Below are 18,188 nucleotides of genomic sequence, written 5' to 3'. Positions count from 1 at the left end.
AAGAGACATATCACGTGTTGTCTAGAAAAGTGGGATGTGTCCTTACATGACACGCTCCCGCCTCCCTTCTTTCTGAGTGAATGTGTACAATTGCGATCCTCTCCTGATCTAGTTAAAAAATGATTGTATTCGATTTTTCGACTTGACAACCCAACTCAACCCAAGATAAAGGCAACTTTTGCTTCAGTTTGTGAAACAGTTGTGCTTCTTCTCAGTCAGTGCCCTATACGATGCCAAATTGTTTCAAAGGTTAGGTTCACCCAGTCTTTGCACATTTCCCCAACATACCAGGTTTGAACTCCTGATTGCCCTGAACCGCAGAGCTGAAACAAGTCACCTAGGTTTGCTGAAGCCATAGTGGGGAGAGTTTTGTGACAGCAAATGGGCAAACTGAGCTCCTTGAGAGGAGCCTGTGTCTGTGGCTCAAAGGCCCAGCGGAAGGAACCTGAAGGCTCCTCCCCCCTTCACTCCTATGGTCTCTGCACCTGGAGCTGATTACTCAAGAAATAAGGAGCTTAAGCGTTGCATGTTTTTCCTAGATTTGAGTGAAAACAATTCCAACTTGCGGTGTCAGGAATTATATACTAGTGTTACCTACACAAATTCTGCAGGATAAAAATGTTAATCCAGATGTGACCTCACTTCCTTGTGGAACAGACACCCTAGTCGTCTAAGTGTAGAAATTTCTGTATGTGATGGGCCTTCCTTGCAGACTCATAAAACATCATTAGCATGTTGAGGTTTCTGAGAATTTCTGCAGGAAAGAAAGCTGACTAAGGTAAAGGGCAAAATGTGTGCAAGGGGGAGCAAAGCAATCTACTTTAGTAGGACTGCAAAAAAAGAGTAGGATTAACGCCTGCCAAGAAAGGGTAAAAACAGAACAATCATTAGGCTTGAAGGTTCTCGAAGAGATTGAATCGTTTTCTCTTGTTGACAGTGGGATGAAATTAAACCTTTGTATTCAAAGTAAGGTCTTAGAAGGAGAATTGTAACAGAAATGTAGAGAATCCGTTGGATGGAACAGAAATGAGGAAAAGAGGTAGTTAGGAGGTATCTTCACCATTCAGGTAAGAGATGGAGATTGTCTTAACTTGGGTGAGAGAGGAATTTGAGTGTCATGGCAAGCAGGAAATCAAACAGTTGTTGCGACCAGCTGGTTACAGGGTATATAAAAGAAGCTGAAGGGACGCCTGGGTGGCTCAGTTGGTTGAGCCGCTGCCTTCGGCTCAGGTCATGATTCCAAGGTCCTGGGATCGAGTCCCACATCTGGCTCCTTGCTCGGCGGGGAGCCTGCTTCTCTCGTCGCTGCCTCTGCCTGCCTCTCTGCCTGCTTGTGTGTACTCTCTCTCTCTATCTCTGGCAAATAAATAAAAATCTAAAAAAAAAAAAAAAAGAAGCTGAAGATCGTGTTTGGGCAACTGGAGGGAGAGCTGGAGGGAATGGGATGAAAGCAGTCAAGTGCCTGGAAGAGCAAACTTGAACGAAATCATATTCGTTTATGTGGGACACTCAAATCCAAACCTCCATCATGTAGTTTGGTTTGTGGTATTTTTAGCACCGCGTTCAAAATTATCTACATGCCCTGTGCCCTATCAAATTGAAACATCTCATTCTAGTACTTCTCCCAGTTGGATTATGGAAGATACCCTTCAATTGGTTTGGTTATTTTTTTTAAGATTTTATTTTTAAGCAATCTCTATGCCCAATGTGGGGCTCGAACTCACAATGTCGAGATCAAGAGTCACGTGCTCTACCAACTGAGCCATCCATGTGTCCCTCAAATGTACTTTCTATAGCTTAGTCTGCCCTCTTGGTTAAATACCAACCCCACCTTAATTAAACTTGTTAATTCTGTGAAAAGAACATATACCAAAATCATACCTTTATTACTTCACCCATATTCTTTTCATCTGGAAAGTCCCCGTAAAATCTGTACCTCCTTAAAGAAATCACCCCCAAACCACACCACCTTGATGGCCATCTTAACAGAGCTAATCGTCCACTCCATTCCTTCCTTATATCCCCACGCCATTCTTCACACCTTTATTATTCCATTTTGCACTGAATGTTTGTATAATTATCATATTCCTCTTACTCAGTTATAAGTTCTTTGAATCTACCTTTTGATTTCTTGCTCAAGACAGGTGTTTAGTATGCTTCCTTAAAACCAGGTGTCTGTCAACATCCATATTTGAATAGCTCAAAAGGAAAATGCTAATATTTGAATGACAGTTGTCACAGAGAGGATGCTTTGTCTGAGGAAAACAGAAGATACTAGATTAGAGCAACGCTTCTCAGATTCAGGGTGAGGAAGTCATCCGGTGGATTTCATTAAACAAGTCCTGGGGGCCAGCCTGGGATTTTGATTTGGTGGGTCTGGAGTGGGGTCTTGCCTTTGCATTTCTAACAAATGCCCAGGAGATGCTGGTGTTGCTGGACCACGAATGGTACACTGAGTAATGACCTATTCAAAGGGTTAAGTCTGACATCAGAATGCCTTCCCCTAATTCCACCATCACGATTTACTAGCTGTTTGAGCTCAAGGTACCAACTTAATCTTTAAGCCTGTGATTCCTCACCCGTAAACAGCAATCATAGTAGAACCCCTTCTTCAGACTGATAGAACTAAAACGGCCAGTCTATACACGGTGCTCCTGGCGGTCCCTGATACCTGGTAGGTGCGCAAAAACTAGGTGTTGGTTTGAGTATTTAATGGTACAAATAAATCAGCAGATTCCTAAAGAACAAGGGCCATTAAGCCATGGCCAAACCTGGCTCATTGCCTTTCTGGGTAACGCAGATAAACTTGGTATGGTTTTAAAATACTTAAATGACTAAAAAATATGAAAGATTTCATAATGCATGAAAATTACAAATTCAAATTTCGATGTCCGTAAAGGGTTATTGGAACATGGGCACACACATTCGTTTGTATAATGCCTGTGGACACTTTTTGTGCTGCAGGAGCAGAGTGAGTAGACCCCTGACTGACCACATGGCCAGGAAAGCCTAGAGCACACACACACTGGCCCTTTCCATGAAGTTAGCCAACCTTTTAAAAAGCACCAAGTGACTTTATCAGTCAATTGGGATTAGAACCATCACTAGATGGCAATAATATTCAGTGACTACTGTATGTGTATTCATAAACTGTTTATACATATAGTTTATATATGTTATATACTCTTGTATGTATGTATATAATTTATATGTCTATAGACAGATAATTTAACTGTACCCAAGTAACAAGGGAGCCTTAGGAACCAAATAATAAAAGAAAATTGGAAAATAAGATGTTTGAGGGATGAGTGGCAAATTGGATTACCATGATATTCCTAAAAATAGAGATAACCAACATTTAAACATCTGTATTTTTACAAAATTGGGATGTTACTGTACAAAATGGTTATACATTTTCAGTGTAACATTTGCCCAACTTCTCGTATCTTGAGGATATTTTAATGGGTAATAATGTTCCATTGTTTGGAAATGCCCAAATTCATTTAATTATTGCTCTCTATTGGTTTTGAAGTTACTTTAAGATATTGCTATTATTTATAAATACAATTAAACAAACTTGATTATGACTTTTCTGAAAATGTATCCCCCCCACTCTGATAAATTACTATAATAAAAGTTGTTGAGCTGTTTCCAAGGGAAGTAGAAGGTTAAGATTAAAGGCAAAGTTTATATGAATTGAATCTTTCTCTGTATCTGTTTTCCAGCTTTCCAAACCACACCAATTTAGGGGATTTCTGCTTCATGATTAGTAATATAAGTGACTTTTATTATCTCTGACCAGGCATGTTTGTTTGTTTTCTGCATACCCCATTCTTGAAAATCTATTCCGCTACAAATCAGGAAACAAAGCTTTTGTTTGAAATGCCCCCTTCCCTTAGAAAAAAAGGCAATGCTCTTATCAAAAATATTTTATTTACAAAAAATCAATTATACTATACATCCTATACTGGAAATACACTGAATAATTGCTAAAATAAATACAGGAATTAATTCAATCTCTTAAAAGAATGAGAGAATTTGACATTTGAAAGTTATCAAAGCTTAACTTAGAACATAAATAGTTAAAAAGGCAAACTCAAGTTTTAGTTTCATTTATTGGCATGCTGTGCTCTGTTTCCCACAAACTCTCCCATCCGTGAGTCTGAGTTGCAGAATGGTTATGTACCTTTTTGAAGTCCAAAGGTAGAATGTGCATCTTTTTCTTAGGCAGAATAGATGAAACAGGGCATCTGCATGGAGAGGAAACACGTGGTTGAACACGTCTCCACATTCACACTCCACTTCATCACAACATGTTTTATGCAACGACTCATGTGTTTGATTGTTTCTAACACAAGTCTACACAGCACCAGCTACAAGGCAAGATGGGTCACATCAAAAGTCAAAGCAGGTAACTGAGGCCCTTAAGAGTAGTGAAATTAGCCGGGTTAAGGGAACCTAGTTCCTTCATTTGTTCATGTGCCAATTCTTGATATACTTCTTAAACCTGGGTATTATTTTGATTACGTAAACCTATTCTTGGAGGCCAGTAACAGGACAAATGGAGTGATTATCTGTATGAACTCAGAAAAAAATATCCTCCCTGGGAAGGAGGATGATGAGTTTAATGCGCCAATTTTGTAATCTATAAGCTTTTACACTTATCAATTGTAGCCAACTCACCCGTGTAAAAGTCCTAGTAACATGGAAACTGAACTGGCAAGCTGAAAGAGACAGGTCGATTATGTTCAGTTTGTTGACAGGATCTGGTGAATTCAGGCCACAGAACAAACGATGAACTTCATTGTACTTGTCCAAATGACACAGGTAATTTCTTCCACTTTCCCTTTTACTCAGCCTGAGAAAACACTGCCAGAAGCTCCATATTTGCCCAGTGTTTTCTTTCAAGGACTAGCATTACCCCCCACTTATTTAAGAATCTTATGAAAAATTGCACTTTTCTACCCCCTTTGGCCTTGATTTTTAATGACTTCCTTTTGTGTGTGTGCACCTAAGTATGTATTTCTACTCCCAAAGTGTGAAGGCCTTTTCTAAAAGAAATGAAAAAAAAAAGTTAAAATATTGAAAGTTTAAATATTTTTCACAGAAATAAACTATTCCATGTTAAAAGGTAGAGAGAGAGAGAAACATTTTATTCTTTCTATCATGAACAACATCAGTCAACCACGCTTCACATTTTGGGTAGGTTTTTTTTTTTTAAGTATGAATTTTTTCAGAACCTATTTTAATAATAATAAAAAAGAACAGGTGTATTTTGGCAGAGAAGTAAAATATAGAATATGCAAAATTTGTTTTAAAAATCGGCATACAAAATTTTAAAACACAGTACAATTATATAAAAATACAGCACAGCCAACGGCCTTTGAAATTTCCTTTGGCATCTCATTTGGTAGAGTTAAACAGAAAATCCTTTCTAAAAAAAAAAAAAATTAGCTATCGACACAGTCCATAAGTTAGGTTGTATACGTTGAAAGAACTTTTCCTTGAGTTTCCAAAATCCTTTTCTTCCATGATAACCCACATAAAGCATGGCTAGTGAGGTATATAGGGCAAACACTGTTAGGCAGATGTACATAAGGAAAAAGTGCATAAACAAAGAATGCTTCCCATTTTCATAGAAATAACAGGTTAAATCTGAGTTTCTTCTCATTGATGTCTTGTTTTCCTTTGGCTGAATCAAAATAAACCCATAGAGACATGTCTTGGTTCAAGTCCCAGCAGCAGTGATGTGTCTCCTTTGGTGGCATTATTGGATGCCACAATACTGTACAGTCCCAAGAGGAACTAAGGTTTTGTGTGTGTCTGCGTATGTGACAGCAAACATCAAACAACGTAAGATCATACATCAAGCACCATGTCATACTGTTGTCCCTTCTTCCTCCTGCCACATTTATTGATGAGAACCACATAAAGCGTCAAAAGCATGACCCAATAGCACGCATAGAGCAACGTTCCAACAATGAGAACTGTCTGCTTGGATTCTGAGAATGGCTTTTTAGATTCCTTATAAATGGTGAAAATCACACCCCCCAGGAGGATTGTAAACCACACGGATACTGGAATGAGTCCTATGAAATTGACAACAATGGTCTTCCTTCCAGACGTGCCCCACCCAGCTTTGTTTATTGTTGCGATTGCAAACATCTTGGCAGGAAGTAAACTTGACATATATAACACTGAGTAGAGGGACATGAAGACCATGACAATATTTCCTCTAAGGCAGCTGGCAAAGGACGATTTAATGAGACCTACTAACTGGACAGTTAACAAGAAGAGGAGGATGTTCCAAATTTTACCCCGGTAAAAGAGTTGGATGACTGTCGCAATGAGAAAGAAAGGGAAGAATCCAGTGATCACGGCCTCGTAGGTCATCCACAAGTGATGTTTATGAAACCACATAGCATTGTACAGCCACTCTCGGAAGTATGACTTGCTCCAACGGGTCTGCTGGTTTAACCATCTGAGATATTCTATCGGTGTCTCCGTAAGGCACTTGGATCGAGCTGTGTATTTTGTTGCATAGCCCAGGCTCAGCACTCGGTTCGTTAAATGCCGGTCATCACCAAAACTACACTGGCTGCCCATAAATTCCTGATTGTACCAGTCTTCCACAAATTCATGCAGCAAGGAGTTTCTGTACATCCCCAGAGGTCCACTAATGCACTGGACACACCCAAAATAAGACTGGCAGGCCCTTTCTATATTAAAAGCCATCCAGTATCTCACACTGCTGAGGAAGGAGATCCAGGAATCGTACTTGTTTAAAATCTGCAAGAAGAAAAAAACAAAACAAACAAACAAAAAAACCAAATAAATAAAACATAGGCCCCCACTAAAATACCAACAAAATCCACATCATCACGAGATTACTACCTAAAGTGAGGTTTGTTGTTTGATCCTCCTGTATCAGCATCCTTCTTATTTTTGACATGATTGTTTTTCATTTTCTCTGATTCTGTGTTACCGGATTAATCTGATAAATTGTGTGCCTGTGTTGGGACTCCTGGATGAGCAACCGTTTTTCTCCTACATGACGCTGTCCTCTTTTTTGCCCAGGGCTTTTGTTGTTGTTGTTCTTGTTATGCTGTGATATTGAGCGTGTTTTTAGGCTCTAGTTCTCAGTTCCTAAATTTTCCCACTCTTTCCTACCATCTAAGATTTGAAGGTTTTTAAGCCCTATTCTCTCCTGTTCTGGTTAATTTCCAACTCATTCAATTCCTTTAATTTTCTTTCTCCCTCTTGTCCTCCTTTATGCAATGCCAGTGATTAAACTGTTTGTTCTGGCCTCTCCCCAAAACTTAAGTCCTGAAATAATGCTCTATGTAAAGGCTATTGAAAGTTATCAGCTTTTTCTTGGCAGTATTTCTAAATTCTTTCCTCCATCTTAATTTTGCACGGTTCTCATCTGGATTTTGCATGCTTCCTCTTTTATCACCAGGCTGTTTGTCTATTCCAGGCATTGTCTTTGCCTTCATTATCTCCATGCACGTATAAAATGGGTTATATAGCAATACAATACCTAATTTTTAAAGTTAAGTTTCCATGGGCTTCTCACCTTTTGCTAAAATTTGATCACGCATTTGCAAAGCACTCATTGTAATCTTCACATGTTATCACATATTCACATATATGTGCATTTCCCATCCCACAGACTCCAAGTTGCCTTCATTAATATCAACTTCATGGTTTCTCCATTTTTAACAAATAATGGGAAATAAATAATTATAAGTGGGAAATAAGTCATAATCAGAAAACCCACTTAATTATTTGTTCCTTTGCCTTTCTTACCAGTATAAATCTAAGTTGCAATTTTTTTCTTCTTTCGTGTTCCAATTTGAATTTTTAATCAACCATATATTAATTATCTTTTAAATACATAGGTATATAGAATCCATCCTCAGCACTTCCATTTTTTTTTTTTTTTACCTTCACAACTAAATGAACTTTGACATCAGATTTTTTTTTTTAAGATTTTATTTATTTATTTGGCAGGCAGAGATCACAAGTAGGCAGAGAGGCAGGCAGAGAGAGAGGCGGGAAACAAGCTCTCTGCTGAGTAGAGAGCCCGATGTGGGGCTTGATCCCAGGATCCCAGGATCATGACATGAGCCGAAGGCAGAGGCTTTAACCTACTGAGCCACCCAGGTGTCCTCAACATCAGATTTTACCAGAACACTAAGTTATGGTTCAAGAAGATATGGAGATCATTACACATTTAAATTAATTACGTATAACTTATATAACTTATCAGCCATACCTCACAAGGGTTACATTCCAGGGTTAAACAACAACACCAAAAAAATCTTTTTTTTTTTTTCAATGTAGAAAAGAAGAGAGACGGGGTGCCTAGGTGGCTCAGTGGGTTAAGACTCTGCCTTCGGCTCAGGTCATGATCTCAGGGTCGTGGGATCGAGCCCTACCTCGGGCTCTCTGCTCAGCAGGGGCCTGTTCCCCCCCCACCCCCACCACCTGCCTCTCTGCCTACCTGTGATCTCTGTCAAATAAATAAAATCTTTTTAAAAGAAAAGGAAAGAAAAGAGGCAATAAAGTGGGTCCAAGGCACATACTCATGTGTCTCTATCACCAAAGCAACATTTGGCAGAGAGTTTGGTGTGTAGTGAATATACATTCAAAGAATCAGTGTGTGAGCGTTATCTAAAAGGGAGGCGTATGGGAAGTGAAGCCATATGCACCTGGACATCTCCCCCGACACCTCCAACCATGGGGTCTTCTTCTAAAACTTTCACCATCTCCACAGAGGAGGCAGGGTCAAGCATGGTGTCAGAATCACAGACCTGCAAAGAAGAAAGCAGAAATGAGTTAAAGAAGAGGAAGAAGTAGGAGTGTGGTCACTACTGTCAAAACTGAGCACACAGATTAGGCCTTCAGCTTGACTGTCACAGGCCCTCAATAAGCAAGTACTGCAGGGATGACAGCTTGTTTTGCCATGACCATTACAAACAGCATGCTCAGTACTAAAGGAAATGGCATAGCTGGAAGAAACAGGCGTAGTGCTAGGTGTGCCCTGCAGGCTAAGCAGGTTGTCTTGGTTTACTACCACTATTCCTCATCTTGGCAATGAAAGTCTTATGTCCCAGGTAACATCCCAGTTTTCCAGGACTTGGTAAACATCTTAGGTTGGTCACTGAGGTCTTTTTTTTTATTGTTGTTGCTATTGTCTTAGACAAGCCCTTTATGCAACTTATCCCTCAGGTCTGAATGATGGTCAGAAGATCCTATGAAGACTATTGAAAGAGAGCATGTTTAACAATAATTTCCCCCCTATTTTAATATGATGACTAAAAGACTGGAAAGCAATTCTCTTACGTCTGGTCCGTTAAGAGCTGGACTTAGCCACTGATACAGCATCAGGAAGGGAACTAGCATGATCTGCAGACCACCTGCTTATTCTAAAACATTAAGTATTTATCTAGCCCTTTGTGTGTAATGTAAATTATCGTTAAGTCATTCTACAAATGCTAATAGTTGTTCTTAAAAACAATCTTTCTATGGGTCCAAAAATGTAATTCTGAAATGAAACCAAACTATAGCTTCAAGAAAATTATTGGGGTTAGTCTTTACCAATGAACCTCTGAGAGCCCCTTCTGTTGGAGCTCTAAGGGCTCAGGGTTATAAATACTTTTCTTTCCAGCCCGATTTCTGAGCCTACTGGAAAATGAGATAGAAAAATAAGGGAGATGAGACCAAAATATTACCTATATAATCTTAAAGAGAATACAGAGAACAGATCTAATTACCTGTGGAATAGCAGGTTTCATAATTACACTTTCCTGTATTAGACAGACCTATCAAGTCCAAGTAACATCTAAGTGGGGTCAGCCTCCTCCTTCAGATAACCTGCATTCCCTTCTAAAAGGATGGAAGATGCCAGCTTCTTGGTGGTAGCCCACTCCCAGAAGAAAGGGGAAAGGAGGAGCCAGCAAACCCCTCTGCTATACTCACTAATCAGATGAAATCATTTGGGGAGGAAGGAGTGAGGCCACTGAGAAAGGCTACTACTGCCAGGTAGGTTACACCTGTGAACAGACCTTCTAACACATGATCAGAGAAAAGCAGAAGTAGGGAAATGCTCCCAGCTCTCTATCCCTGATTAATACCAATAAGATAGTATCCTTTTCTGGACACGGCAGCAAAGCCTAGTAGAAAAAAAATTGATCAGAGTTGACCGGTAATGAATCAGTTTCACTCACATCCCCATCCAAATAACAACATAACTGATAGGGACTGGAGAGATATCAGCAATTCCCATTATTTTGCCATCAACTCTGACTACTATGGACTTAATCAAAATTTAGTTTATGAGGCGCTTGGGTGCTCAGTGGGTTAAGCCTCTGCGTTCAGCTCAGGTCATGATCTCAGGGTCCTGGGATGGAGCCCCACATCAGGCTCTCTGCTTGGCGGGGAGCCTGCTTCCCCCTCTCCCTCCACCTGCCTCTCTGCTTACTTGTGATCTCTTTGTGTCAAATAAATAAATAAAATCTTAAGAAAAAAAATTTTAATCTATTTACTTGTATCAAAAGTAATTATTTTTACAGTTCTCCATACTACTACATTAAAATAATACGGACTTGATATACTAGTTTAAAAAACAAAACAAAACTAAGAAGCATAAACTGAGTTTAAGGGGCCTCTCTCTCCCCTCCCCCCCCCATATACAGTATGAGTCTCTCACATAAATAACTATGGAATTTCAACATTTTATTTTATTTTTAAAGATTTTATTTATTCATCTGACAGAGAAAGAGACAGTGAAAGAGGGAACACAAGCAGGGGGGGTGAAAAAGGGAGACACAGGCATCCTGCTGATGGGGGGCTGATGGGGGACTGATGGGGGGCTGATGGGGGCTTGATCACGACCAATGCGGGGCTGATGGGGGGCTTGATCACGACCCCAGCCCGAAGGCAAGTGCCTAACAACTGAGCCACCCAGGTGCCCTAGAAATTCAACTTTTTTTTTTTGGACAGACAGAGATCACAAGTAGGCAGAGAGGCAGATTGGAGGATGCAGGATCCCTGCTGAGCAGACAGCCCTATGCGGAGCTGGGGTGGAGCTGGATCCCAGGACCCTGGGATCATGACCTGAGCCGAAAGCAGAGGATTTAACCCACTGAGCCACCCAGGCACCCCGAAGTTCAACATTTTTAAAACTGTGTCTGTCTCCATTTTACTAACAGCTACATTTTTCTGCAAAAAAATTAACATATATTAATGAATATAATGTTGGTGAAGACAGCAATTTAAACGCATTATTGAAACTTGTAAATTAAAAGTATACAGGGTATTCGGTTATAACCTTATAAACTCTCTGGATTTAACTATCATAGTAATTTTAGGGTTAACATCTGAATTTTTTATTTTATTTTACTGGTTTAGAAGCATTTATTTTCTAAATAAAAACCGTTTATGTTGCTTCATTTTTCAGCATTCTATTTTGGTCCGGCATGATCTCACTTAGGCAACAGCAAGGCATTAGTTTTTCACCATAGAAAATAGGATTTTACTAATGCTTGGGTTGGTATGCTAGCCTCAAGCCTTAACAAATTTCTCCAGAAGTGACTTTTTGCCTCTCGCGTGCCTTGTCTATTCACCGGTTTGTAAATGGATGGTGGCAAGCTTGTCCAGCCCTTCATGAGGGTAGAAGCTGTGAAGGCAAGAGTTCAAACCACCTTCAGCATCCAGCATCCTGAGTCTATGGCCACACCCACCTCTATTGACTCAGGCTGGGAAAGGTAAAACCGGAAAGCTAAAATAAGCCTAAAAACAACAGGAAGGGGGCAAACTAGAATTAATGTTTAAGTAACTCCGCCTTGTGAGCAGAGGCAAGCCAAGGGAACTGCTCCTTTGAAATGACTAACCGTGAACCAAACTTCTGAGGTTCTGAATATTTAAATGGGTCCTGTCCTTGCCAGTTTCCAACAGCAAAGCGCCAGCAGCTCTCTGAGAGAGACTGTTCTCATGGTGGGTTGAGCGATGTCAGAAGGGAAAGTTCCCACAAGTCTCCTGGGCAGGGATATGCATCAGAAGGATGAAAGTGCTTTAGAGAAACTCAGTTTCTGTGACTGGCTTCCAACTTGGAACCATACAGAGAAGACACACGTGGCCCCTGGGTATGGGCGACATCCAAAGCTGTGACGCATTCCGTATTTAAAAAAAAAAAAAAGAAGAAGAAGAAAAAGAGAAATAAGAAGCTCAAAATCTGGGTTTCTGGATGCTCTTTGGTGACAGAATGCCGGCTGGAAAGCTATCATCTGGGACAGTCAGCATGTATGTTCACGGACCTACTAGTATGTATTCATTACTCTCTACCGAGTGCAACTTGAGCCCTTCTGAGTATCTAGTTGCCACCCCACCAATTCTCCCACCAATCCTAACAAGCATGTAATTTCATAAATGTTGGCCATTTAGCTCTAGGCTAGACTGTGAGGGACATACACCAGCTGACCTAGAGCTTGACCTCACCTGGGGACAAACTACAGGCCGTGATTTGCCCACAGGAAACAATTAGAGAACAAATCGAAACGTCTCTCTGTTCACACTTGAGTGTCTCCCTGTCATTGGTTTAAAACCACATGATCACAAGTCATAGGATTTCTCACTAGGAGACATGGAAATGAAGTCAGCAAAATCTCACTAAAATGAGTGGAAAATGTCAAGACAAAGACACTTCTGGGAGGAACCAGCCACCTCAGTCTCAGCCACAGAATCATCAACTGAAGTGCCCAACACTGCTCTCTTCCTCCTTCCTCCTGCCCTTTCACAGTCAAGAGGTGGCAGCCTCCCTTCCTCCCACCCCCCAGCTCCCCCAACTTCCACTCCACACTCTCTACCCCTCCCCAACATCCCTCCCGGTCTAAACCAGAGTCTTCAGGCCAAGTCCAGCCTGACACCTGTTATGGTATGGTCCATGGGGTCATAGTGGTTTCTATCTTTTAAATTAACTGAAAAAAAAATTTTTAAGTACTATTTTGTGGGACATGGAAATTATGTGAAATTCAAATTTCAGTATCCGTAAATACAGTTGTACTGGAACTCAAGCATACCTATTCATTGTCATAGCATCTATGGCTACTTTCACACCAAAACAGCAAAATGGAATAGTTGTAATAGAGACCATATGGCCCGCCAAGTCTAATAGTTCCTATCAGGCCTTTTACAAGCAAAGTTTGCCAACCCTGGGACTAAAATAATTGGTTGCAGGGGGAGGGCTCTCTTTCATAAAATTAAAAAAAAAAAAAAAAAAAGAAAAAAAGTTTAGATTAAGTACGTTCTAAACCCAATTTTAATTCTAGTGGATTTTTTTTTTTAAACATTGCCTCCATCTTTATGTGTTGTATGAACAGGAAAGGCATAAAGGGTGCAAAACATTAGGTAAGGTAGATTTTTTTCCTTTGGCCAAGATTTGCCCATTATAAGGACAAATGCCTTCAGAGTCAAGAGGTCTTGGGGCCTGTATCTCATAATTTCTGAGAACTTTAACAAGTCATTTACCATCTGAATGGTACTGGAGTGAGCTTCTCCATATCAAAGTCCCTTGTAAACTGAAAAGGACCATAGAAAAGTACACCATTAGCACAAGGTAATAATCTTTACATTTTTGTGCTAAGTAAACCCATAACCTATGGAATCATGACAATCCTTACCACAAATGGATGGCTCAGCAGAGAATCTCTAGAATGACCGTAGGAATTGATTACATATTGATGATCTCTTATCTCAATGAACAAATTCAATGTGTCTGCAACTATCTGTAATTCAGTTACAAACTATTAGTTTGTAGTCTATTACATCCATTATTAGACTATAAATTCATTCCAACTAATCTCATTGATCTTAAATTTAACCTAACAAAACCCTCCTTTAGAAATATTACCTATTCTACCAAATGTTCAAATTCTAAGACCCAAGACTAAAGTAAAATGTTAAGTCTCTGTGTTTCACTTTTTTAAATGTTTCACTTTTTTTTAACGGGTTTCCTTTCAGACCGCCTGGTGGATCTCCCCACCCCCACCTCCACCCCCATACCGCTTCAAAGGGCATTGAGAGCTGCACAGATTAAGAGAAAATCTTAATTACTCGGGCTGTTACTCAATGAGTTAACAGGTTGAAAGTAAATCAGGACCCCTTCTGTTGCTACTGCCTTTATCCTTTACCTACTTGCAAGGCTTGACCCTTAATCTTAACCTTGACCCAGGGAAACTATTTTTTTCTGTACTCTTGGTCATGACCCTGCTACCAGCTTTCCTGACCCAGCTTTACCATGAAGTAAATGGAGTCTCCCTCCTTCCCCCCTCCTTTCCCTCAGGGCATTTCTCTAGCGGAAAAGGGATAGGTCAGAACCACCACCAAAAATCAGTACTTTTTAGTGATTTTATTTATTTACTAGTTATTTACTAGCAAACACAAGATGGTGTCCTCCTTGAACTCTTACCAGTTTAGTACCAGAAGAAACACACTACTGTAGAAGAGAAAGTACCATGCAAATACTGGAACCAAACAGATCGGTCTCAATCCACCATTCACGAAGTTTGTATAAACTTGGACTAGTTTCTTGACCGTGGTGCCCTCACCTCACCTTTCTAAGCCTTCACCACTCAGATGGAAAATACGGACCCTCACATCCACTGAAGTTTGTTGTGTTGGTAAGTTAATTCGATAATGCATGTAAAACACTGAATAATGGCCAGGTCATAGTAAATACTCAATAAAAGGAAGACATAAAGAGATAAACCTAAACCAGAAGTGACAAACCAAAAACAGAGGACCCTAAGCTAAGGACACTCATCTAAAGAGAAGGGGTCTTTCATATCCTTACTGTGAGTACGTGAAGGCTAAGGGAAAGAGGAAACTGATGCCTACTCCAATACCCAATAAACTGAAGTTAAGAAAACTGAATCCTGGTGCACCTGGGTGGCTCAGTGGGTTAAAGCCTCTGCCTTCAGCTCAGGTCATGATCCCAGGATCATGCATCTGGCTCTCTGCTCAGCAGGAAGCCTGCTTCCTCCTCTCTCTCTGCCTGCCTCTCTGCCTACTTGTGATCTCTCTCCCTCTGTCAAGTAAATTTAAAAAATCTTAAAAAAAAAAAAAAAAAGAAAAAAAAAAAAAAGAAAGAAAGAAAACTGAATCCTGGGCAGGCAATGTAAAAGATTAGGTCACTCACTAGAGAAAAGAAATTTAAATAAATAAATAAATAAATAAATAAATAGCAGTTTGCAGCTGATTGGTATTCATTCATAACCTTGAATGTACCCTTGGGGTGTAACGTGTGAAAGTTCATCCTTTCCCAAAGGATAGACCCTGGGCCCATTAAAACTTATAAAAGTGTTTGCTGCATCTTGACTTCATGCCTCATTGACGTTGAACCTGCTGAATGTGATACAATTTAAAAGAGGAAAATGCTCTCTGGTTTTGCAAGTATCTAAAAGTATGGGACAGAATTTTATTTTTTAAGGGGCGCCTGAGTGGCTCAGTGGGTTAAGTCTCTGCCTTTGGCTCAGGTCATGATCTCAGGGTCCTGGGATCAAGTCCCGCATTGGGCTCTCTGCTCAGCAGGGAGCCTGCTTCTCCCTCTCTCCCTGCCTCTCTGCCTACTTGTGATCTCTCTGTCAAATAAATAAATAAAATCTTTAAAAAAATTTATTTTTTAAACATGGACTTAAGAATTCAATTATCTGCCAAGAAAGAGCACATAATTTGGTTGGGAACACAGACATGCAGGAGATGGGGGAACTAAACAATAAGAATGGAAAATAACCTTTACAAAAAAACAGAATATTGCACACAATTTAAAATTTCTCATATAACCAAAAAGGTTATTCAAAAGTTCATAGTATATGGTAATTAATTTTATTATAACAAACTTCTAGGACCTTATCAATATTGCATGATACTTTCAACTTTTAAAAAATCTTGATTTTCTATTTATTTGGATTCTGGATAAATGGAACTTACAGGTAAGCTATAGCTAAATTTACTAGCCTCAGATTAAAGTGGCAAATACAAAATCATAAAATCTAAAAATTTTAGAGCTTAAAAAGACACTTTGAAATTCATTAGTAAAACCATTCCAGAAAAAAAAAAAAATACCCTCAAAGAAAAAAAAGATAAGGGGTACCTGGGTGGGTCAGTGGGTTAAAGCCTCTGCCTTCGGCTCAGGTCATGATCTCAGGGTCCTGGGATCGAGCCCCACATCGGGCTCTCTGCTCAGCAGGGAGCCTGCTTCCCCCTTTCTCTCGGCCTGCCTCTCTGCCTACTTGTGATCTCTCTATCTGTTAAATAAATAAATAAGTAAAATAAAAAATAAAATAAAGATAATCTTTTGTGAGAGGAAGGAAGATAAGGAAGACCACCTTTTCTTACATCAATTGAGATTACGAAAAGGGGTTCAAATCTAGTCAATGAACATCTAAGACCATCATGAACACCTAAGACAATCATAGACATCTAAGCAATTTGGCCCTTCTCTGTTGCTTTAAAAAAAAAAAAAATAGGAAGATATATGCCTTTCTTGGTAGAATGAATTATCCAAACTATTGTAAAATAATTACTGACTTTGGTCAACCTAGAATCTCTTCAAAACATGAAGGTTAAAAAAGGAGTCATTGGTCATTCTCTTTTTAGGAAGGCTTACACATGAGTGAAAAAAGTCACAGAAGGTGCAAAAAAAAAAAAAAAAAAAAAAGTGACAAGCCAGCTGGGAACATGGGAAACCAAATGTTATCACCTTTAAGGCTTAAGCCATTGAAACACCCTTATTCCAAATGGTTGGAATTCTCATTCTAAAGAAGGAAGTCAGGAAATCCCATTATGGTGCCACTTAACACAGGGCTTACATTCAAGAATCCAAATTTGAGGCAAAGGGCAGATTAAAAATGAAAGTGAGGGGAAGCTGACTGGCTCAGCCAGTCGAGTGTGCAAATCTTGATCTCAGGGTTGTGAATTTGAGCCCCATATTGGGTACAGGGATTACTCAAAAATAAAATCTTAAAAAAGAGAATACAATAAAAATGACAAAATAAAAATGAAAGTGGAAAAACGGGACAGTAACTGCTAAATGAAAAGTAAATTCTGGTAACCCCCTCCCCCCATTTTTTGGCTTTGTTTTTTGATTATACTCATGCAAAGTCTAGGTGTATTGCCAGAAAGAAATTAAAATGTCAGAGGAATTAAAATTATCCTGGAAAATTTTTTAAAAAGAAGAAGAAGAAGGGGGCACCTGGGTGGCTCAGTAGGTTAAAGCCTCTGCCTTCAGTTCAGGTCATGATCTCAGGGTCCTGGATTGAGTCCCCCATCAGGCTCTCTGCACAGCAGGTTATCTGCTTCCCCCCTCCCCAACCCCTGCCTGCCCACTTGTGATCTTTCTGTCTCTGTCAAATAAAAAAAAGTCTTTAAAGAAGAAGATGAAGAAGAGAAAGAAGAAGAACCAACTATACTGAGTTAAAGCTCTGAGCTCAGGATGTATCTCAAAGATCATTTGTTCTACCATAGCAAGAAAACAAGAGTCAGGTCTAGAATTCAGATTGCCCCATTCCCATTCCTATTTCAACATATTCTAATCTCACCCCCTAGTATGAACAATACAAGAAGACACAACATTCTCAACATTGGCCCTCGGAGTATTTGAATTCCTTAGGTTTCCCATAGAGAACAAGAACCAAGGCAATATGACATCGGATGATTCTCACAATCCTTGACAGTTATGTCCTACAAAGTTTCCATGAACACCACTTAGAGAACACTGAAACAATTGCCTCTGGCACAAATATGGGGTTCAGTTCCTCTGAGCCTCTGACTGCAAATTTTTGTCTATGGATCAATACCGAATCCTGTTTTATTTGCATTTCTGTTTAAATACATCTTAAAATGTGAATTTGAGTCATTAACATTGAATTCAAGGCCAACAGCACTTTACTGACCTCTGAATGAAGCCCCCCAACAAATCCAGCTCCTCCGTGAGGCAGTCCCACTAGCCAGCACTCAGCACTACACTTGGGGAGCACTTTAAACAGCCGTATCACCCACAGAAGGCACAACAATGTGAGAAACATGATACGAAACAGATTATGAAGCTCCTTGTTTACGCTGTGCTGTACCATGTACAGGACAGTTGAGAGCACAGTCTTCTCTGACCTCAGTTGGGAACATGCACG

The 18,188-nt window shown here is 39.8% G+C and overlaps 1 protein-coding gene across 2 annotated transcripts in view; it reads right to left on the bottom strand.

The window, feature by feature from the left end:
- Positions 1-5,521: 5,521 nt before the first annotated feature.
- The window catches only part of HAS2 (hyaluronan synthase 2), a 32,028-nt gene continuing 19,361 nt past the window's right edge, over positions 5,522-18,188 (bottom strand). For both annotated transcript variants that reach the window (XM_059165707.1, XM_059165708.1), the window contains exons 3-4: positions 8,715-8,816; positions 5,522-6,789 (exon numbers count right to left, since the gene is read on the bottom strand). In XM_059165707.1, coding sequence (XP_059021690.1) covers positions 5,860-6,789; positions 8,715-8,816 — 1,032 coding nt within the window. In that variant the 3' untranslated portion in view covers positions 5,522-5,859. The remainder of the gene's footprint in view (positions 6,790-8,714; positions 8,817-18,188) is intronic.

This window comes from Mustela lutreola, chromosome 3, assembly GCF_030435805.1.
Source record: "Mustela lutreola isolate mMusLut2 chromosome 3, mMusLut2.pri, whole genome shotgun sequence".
NCBI lineage: Eukaryota > Metazoa > Chordata > Mammalia > Carnivora > Mustelidae > Mustela > Mustela lutreola.
The sequence above is the reverse complement of the archived record's forward strand: the minus strand, read 5'-3'. Positions and strand labels throughout refer to the sequence as shown.